This window comes from Triticum aestivum, chromosome 4A, assembly GCF_018294505.1.
Source record: "Triticum aestivum cultivar Chinese Spring chromosome 4A, IWGSC CS RefSeq v2.1, whole genome shotgun sequence".
NCBI classification, from domain to species: domain Eukaryota; kingdom Viridiplantae; phylum Streptophyta; class Magnoliopsida; order Poales; family Poaceae; genus Triticum; species Triticum aestivum.
Genome location: NC_057803.1, coordinates 110,793,836 through 110,801,095, shown reverse-complemented (window position 1 = coordinate 110,801,095; position 7,260 = coordinate 110,793,836). Strand labels below are relative to the sequence as shown.

At 44.0% G+C, this 7,260-nt stretch overlaps 2 protein-coding genes across 2 annotated transcripts; one reads left to right on the top strand and one right to left on the bottom strand.

Moving 5' to 3' along the window:
- Positions 1 to 327: 327 nt before the first annotated feature.
- LOC123081837 (uncharacterized) lies at positions 328 to 828 on the bottom strand. The gene has a single exon (XM_044504353.1). It carries the CDS (start codon positions 769 to 771, stop codon positions 502 to 504), a length of 270 nt encoding a protein of 89 aa, XP_044360288.1. The 5' UTR covers positions 772 to 828; the 3' UTR covers positions 328 to 501.
- A 231-nt stretch (positions 829 to 1,059) lies between these two features.
- On the top strand, positions 1,060 to 1,802 carry LOC123081835 (uncharacterized protein Mb0911c). Its single transcript, XM_044504352.1, has 2 exons — positions 1,060 to 1,301; positions 1,391 to 1,802. The coding sequence occupies exons 1-2, from the start codon at positions 1,174 to 1,176 to the stop codon at positions 1,677 to 1,679; spliced, it is 417 nt and encodes a 138-aa protein (XP_044360287.1). The 5' UTR covers positions 1,060 to 1,173; the 3' UTR covers positions 1,680 to 1,802.
- Positions 1,803 to 7,260: the final 5,458 nt, after the last annotated feature.

Sequence of the window (7,260 nt, the reverse complement as noted above, 5' to 3'; positions counted from 1 at the left end):
CAGTTGTAATTTTGTGAGAGACATGGACGTGCCTCTTTCAGGAAAGAAAAAAAATCAATGTTTCCGGTTTGTTTTTTCGTTCTGTTTTTTCAGCTGGTTTTTTTTTTGAAAAAAAATCGTTAAAACCTATTAACATAGATCTAGTTTTGAGAATCTCAACGTAAGAAATTCAACAGTAAAAGCGGTTTAAGATTTAGACTCACGGTTTGAGAGACAATGTTTTAAATAAACGGATCTATATAAAAAAGGAAGACTCCCGGATGACAGACAAATGACGTCGCAACTTAGGAAGTTGAAGTGATCTTTGCAACGAGCACTTCTCAATTAGTGATTTCGAGATAAAGGAGAGTCGCCTTGGAATTCAATCTTTTTTCTTTTTATTCTGATCTCGTAATCTTATTCCACTCCTTGGAAGTTACTCTACATACTACGAGTACATCACAGTTTATGCTTCAATACAAATGCTGCGCAAAGCACGCCATGTAACAACTAGCTTAGCGGTTAGCCTCCGCCGGTGCCTGTGACGCCCAGGTCGGGCTTGCCGTCGTCCGTACCGGCGCCGAACACCGGGCCGCCCTTCCCAGTGGCGTCTTCGACCCTCTCCTCGAGCATCTTCACCGGTAACCCATGCTCGTCCTTGCTCGACCGTAGCTCTGTCCTTGGCGACTGCTGCTGCTGGTGGCGCTCCTCCGGGCCGTCGGGAGCTGCCGCCGACCTGTACGTGGTCGCCGTGAAAGCTCCCTTGGGCTGTGCGCCTTGGGCTCCAGACATGGCGATCCGATGGTGCTGGGCTGTGGGTTGGACTTTGGCGTTCGTCTTCGAGTTGGCTCCCGGCTTCTTAAACTAGGACGTGTTCCGTGGCTACGTGTCAGTGCCACCTACAGAGAATTCGGTCTGAGGAGCCGCTGAACCTTCCACAGTCCACGCGTGTCACCGAGAAGAAGGGCACGATCTGAAACGTGGAGAGAAGAGTCCAGAACACTGCATGCATGCGCGCCACCTCCCAAGCTGCCGACGGAGCGGCGATTCCGGGCCGCATTAAAAGGCAAACCACAGGCGAGAGCTGAGCGCCAGTAATCGAGAGAGCCAAGGAAGACACAACAGCTCAAGGCAAACACCGAGCCATCTCAAAGTGGTTAGCAGTAGCACCCGTACGCACGGAAGGGACGAGCCATGGCGTCTGGGGCGGTGAGACCTAAGCTCGCGTACATCGTGTGTTACGTCGAAGATGTGGGCAAGTCGGCCGCCTTCTACGCCAAGGCCTTCAACTACAGCGTCCGCCGGGTCGACGACTCGCACAAGTAATCCCCATCACCATTTGCGCCTAGGCCTACCTAGCTGGCCGCGGGGTCAACCTGACATGTCTGTGCATCGTCTGTTGTGCGCGCAGGTGGGCGGAGCTGGACACCGGCTCGACGACCATCGCGTTCACGCCGCGGCACCAGAGGGAGACGGACGCGCTCACGGGCGAGGTGCAGCTGCCCAAGTCGCTCCGTGAGCGAGGGCCCGTGGAGATCTGCTTCGACTACGACGACGTCGACGCTGCGTACCGGCGGGCCGTGGAGAACGGGGCGGTGCCGGTGAGCGCGCCGGAGCAGAAGAACTGGGGGCAGAAGGTCGGCTACATCAGGGACTGTGACGGGATCACCCTGCGCCTTGGGAGCCACGTCCGCGAGTAGTGGCATACTTGCTCGTGTCTACTGTAATGTATTGTGCTCGTGTCTACTGTAATGACTCGTAATGCTGTACTCTGTCGATACCAAATAATAAATCGCGATGTCCAGCGACAGCAAGTTATCTAATGTTTCCACGCACCGCCGCCGGCAAAAATACGTAGAAGTTACTCAGCCTAGTCGGTTGGTCTTGTCGGTTGCTCTGCAGTAGTGCAGTCCACACTCCGCAGCCGTTCACTGTGCCCTTTGACTAAGAAGAGGTTTCAGAACAGACATCGTCAGTGGGCCTAAATAGAAATTTCCTCTTTGACATAAGAAAAACAAAACAATTACTCTGGCGGCATTACATTCCGCAAATGTTTAGCACCCGCAGTCGGCCAAATAGAAACTTCCTATTTCGCAAATGTTTAGCGCCCGCAGTCGGTCAAATAAAAACTTCCTCTTTGATGCATGGCATGATAGTCGCCACCGGCATCGCATCGCTTTGCTCCTGAAGACACCAGCATTTCTTTCGCTTTGCTCCTGAAGACACCAGCATTTCTTTCATTCTAGATTTCTCATTACTAAACAGTATAACTCAGCTAGCTATGAGCCCCCACAATGTCAAAAGTCATTGAATTACTCTCATCTACGCACAAGATTTTTCCGGCTATCCTAGTTATAACGCTGACTGCTGAAAGGCACCTTTTCATTTCAGATTTTTCATTACTAAACAGTATAACTCAGCTAGTTATGAGCCCCCACAGTGTTTTAACGCTCTCAGCCGTTGAATTACTCTCATCTACGCACAAGATTTTCCCGGCCGTTCCAATTATAACGCTGACTGCTGAAAGGCACCTTTTCTGGGTTGCTGCTTCGGAAAACGAGTTACACTAATTGTCACTAATCAGGCTGTTTTGTAAAAGGCCCATGAGGTACCTCTAACAGGGCGGGTCTCCAAACCTATCCTCGAGCTGCTCGCCTCCTCCTCGGCGTTGGGCCGCCGCCGCCTTCCATCCAGGCGGGGTGGTGCTACTTCTTGTCTGGAGCCGCCGCCGTCTTCCGTCCCGGCAGAGATCTTCTACCTCTTGTTTGCCTCGGTGTGGATGCCATGTACTCGCCCTCTACTCTTCGTCTGCAGGCCCCCACGGTGGGTCTCTTATTTCCCATGTCCTGCCCAGCAGAGTTCTTCCATGGTGGCTGTAGGCAAGATCGCGTGCGAGGCGCAACCAGCAACCAACGAGAGGCAAGGTAACAATCGATATGGACAGATGGTGGCATAATGGCTGGGCTACGAAGCCGCATGAACGCATCTACTTACTTACTCATTAGTCCTCACGACGCAAACAGTCGGAAGGCCAGGTGAGCTCTTGCCTTTGGTGATTTTATTTCTCCACTCCCACTTTGTGCTTATGATTGAGTTGTTTAAGTGCAGGTTTTTCCCAGATTTTAAGTATTTTATTTTTATTTTTGTACTCATTGAATTATAGGAAGTTCTGACCCCTGGATTTTCCAGTTCACGGCTTCCTACTCATGTGGGACATTTTCTGTCATCAGTTAAATTTCAGCAATGATGCCCTAAAGTATTTAACCAAACAATTGATGTAGCAATGTCATTCATGTTGCGAAAGGAGACAAATATCCTTCTTATGAGCTATACCTTCGTTTTTCTCTTCTGATATATATCCGTAAAGATAGATTATACCTGAATCTCTGAGTACACTGGCCAAGGTTGTTTCATGTTACCCAAGTGATTTGTTAGCATACAAATCAGATACTTAGCTTATGTTATCCTAATCATAGCTACTTTTTTAGGGGACTAATCATAGCTACTTAGCAGCATGTCTTTTAGATGCATATCAACTGAAGAAGATGCGCACAAGGAATGTCAGGTAACTAGCATACAAGAGCATCCAAAAAACTAATTTGTGGTGGCACTTGCTACAGAGGTGTTAGACAGTAATTTTTGTCGGATCATTCTTTCTAGACTTGTTCATGGCAATATACAATTATTAACTTTTAAGTTCTTTTTAAGTAAAAAATTGTATTGGAAGCTTGGAATATTTAGAAGATAGCTAACTCCATTTTATTAGCAAAAGAAAGCCAATTCCATTAAGATATTCCACCGAAGAACTCTTGAAAAGTTCAATTATGTGCCAGAGCAAACAAGACAACCATTCTGATGACTGTAATATAAGACACACATGAAAAGAGAATTTATGTGATTAGTCAGATAATTTTTTTAAGTAATGGTTGTGAACTATGCCCCAACATCTATACCGAAATATTGTAATTTGAATCATTTAAATTTTATCAAATGTTTCTTTAATTTCTATATTTTTCTTAAAGATGAACAGGCGCGGCAACGCGCGCTTTCATGGTCTAGTTTCACATGTAGTAACAAGAAGACCACATTCTAAATAGGACAGAGAAATGACACTTGAAGATCAGGTGTGCCGCAGAGGGGATAACAAGCCCAGGCCATGAGAAGACCACATTCTAAATCCGAACAGAGAAACGACACTTGAAGGTCAGGTGTGCCGCAGATTCTTGCACTTGATTGCAGAGTGGGCATTTGTCACAATTTGGCCACCCTCTCCTTTAAAGCCTATCAACCGTCCAAACTCTGTTTTGTATAACAAGCCAGGCGAAAGATTTGTATTTGGGGGGAGCCAACGCCTTCCAGACCGTAGCAGTCAAATTTAAGAGCGGGAGGTCATGAAACTGCATCAAGTAAGCGGACTTTGCAGAGTACTGCCCATCATTGGTTGACTTCCACACTATAAAGTCCTGGACACCCGGCTGAATGGCCATAGTCGCTAGCTTCTCCCGAAGGGCCAAGAATTGTTGAAGGTGTTCTAGAGTGAGGCCAGTGTCAATGTTGATTTGTGCTATCCAGTACCCATCCCTTAAGGCCGTGGCGATTGTAACACCTTTCTTGCGTGAAATATCAAAAATCTTTGATGCAATATCTTTGGGCCTGACACCCTGAAGCCAAGAGGATTCCCAGAAGGAAGCCTTCTGTCCATCGCCGATCTTGACCTCAGTCAAGTCGGCGAAAAGGTCGCGGTCAGATGTCGTGCAAGGCGTCCCCAATCCACACCACGCACGAGGTGGGTCATCCCACTCAAGCCATAGCCACCTCAACCGGAGGGCGGCAACAAACTTGTGAAGGTGCAAAATGCCATGGCCCCCCATATTCCTTTGGCTTGCAGACATGCTCCTAGTTAATCTTGCACTTGCCGCCACTAACCGTGTCAGATCCTGCCCAGAGGTAGGCACACCGCAACTTGTCAATCGCTTTAAGAACCTCGGTTGTGCCCTTTGAGGCTCCGAGGCGGTGGCCAGAGGCCACTCCTGGCGGCAATTCTGCCGCCGTGTAGCGTGGCCGCTACCCTGGCTACTCTGAAAGGTCGTCATGAATTGGTGATTGCCTGTACCGTTGTGCGTGCAGCACTGCGTGATCCCTGACCAAAATAGCGTATGGCTCTATTCTCTGAAAAAAATCGTCGTGAGGTGCGTGATTCCTGACCGAAATAGCATATGGCTCAGAAGATTCTAACAAATTCGTTCATGGGCTATGAGAAAGATGATGTGACTTGAACAATCTTCTTAAAATTTTGTTGTTGCGGGCTGTTGTGAGCCATGAGAAAGCTGATGTAACCCGAGAAATCACTATGAGAAAGATGATGTGACTTGAGAAATTTTCTGAAAATTTTGTTGTTATGAGCTATGAGAAAGCTGAGTTTCGTAAAATTATTCTGACTGTGAGGAAGCTGATGTGAGCTAAGAACTCTTATGAAATAAACTGTTGTGAGCTGTGAGAAAGAAAAGAAAATTTCTGACCGTGAGGAAGCTGAGGTGAGCTAAGAACTCTTTTGAAAAAATTGTTGTGAGCTGTGAGAAAGTTGATGTGAGCTAAGAACTCTTTTGAAAAAAATTGTTGTGAGCTCTGAAGAAGCTAATGTGAGGTGAGAATTGCAAAAAAAAAACTGATAGTTAGTTGATTGAGAAAATTGTGAAACTGTGGATTAGATAGAAATTGTATTTAATGTTCCTAGGGCTGAGATAATATTTATATAGTAATTGACTGTAAAACAGCGATTGTAGTACACATTGGAAGGCAATTCAACGACCATTTAGAAAGAAAAATTATGATAATGTGGATAGTTCATAGTTAACCAATAGACATTTCAACTATTATTAATCCGGTAATATTATTATAAAAGACATGGACCAGACAGTATACATAGTGGTCACATGATGATGGTCTTCACAAACATAGCTAGATTATCCTCACTAAAAAATAAGAAACATCCGTGACATTATGGCCTGAATTTCTGTCATGGATGTGACACTTTCATGATGATAATTATGACAAAAATACACACTCATAAATGTGGCGGGCTCCTACTTCTATGATAAAAAATACTCATAAAAATGATTTTTTTGTAAGGGGGAGGGGGGGGGGAGCGAAGGTGCATTTGCATGACATTCTTTGGGCATTGCTAAATATGATATGAATTTGCAACCGTATTGTACTTAATTTACATCATAGAAACATTATATAGGTATGTCATATGACGTTTGACTTCATCTATTGTTTAAATAGTGTTTGGTGTTTATCAACTACTTACTGGTTGAAATAAAAAGTACTTATAATGCATCTGTAACTTAATACAAAATGTCTAATAATAAATGACAGTGGTATAAATTTACTTTTCATCTAGAGATACTTCTTATGGAATCTATATAGATACTAAGCTCCCATGATTTGAATCGTTCTCGCGGTCCGGGAATGGTGGGGTCACTCGAACCCACATGTAAGAGGTTGTTTCTTGCTTAGTTTTATTTCTCTTTCTCTATTTAATATTTTTACATGTTTTAATTCATAAGAGGTTATTAAAATTTGTGAACATTAAAAAATATTTTTCAATATTTTTTAGCTTCATTAATGTTTATTACATTCACGGATATTTTAAAAGTTCACGATCATTTTTGAAAGTTTGTGAACATGTTTAAAATTTGAGAACTTATTTAATTTGCAAATAGTATTTGAAATCCATGAATATATTTTAAATATGTGAACATTTTATAAAATTCATGGTTTCATAAATTCACTATATTTTTTAAAATCCTTGAAAATATTTTAATTAAACTAAGCTTTTAAATAAAAAAGATAGTTGATTTTTCTGAGCTAGCAATGAGGCGAGCAAAAAAAGGCTAACTGAGTGAGAGGAGTAGGGACTCAAGTTGGGCAAGCGAGAGCTCGTGGCCGACCCATGCGAGTGTTATAGCAGCAATACCATGATTTTTAGCGTGGAATAGGAGGTCTCAAGAAGCTCAAATGAGTAACGACTACCACCAGCTGGCACCGAGACCGAAACGTGTAAAGACACCACAATCACACAACAAACAACTCCATTCTCCTCTAGAAACAAATACTATCTCCAATAAGAACCTGACATGGTATACAAATGACAAAACACATTCAGAAAATAATTCATACACAAGCAACATAAATAAAATCCAAACAAAACAATTGGCCACAACAATCTACTAAATACAAAAGAATTAGTTACATAAATGAAGAAAGGCGTGGCAAAGC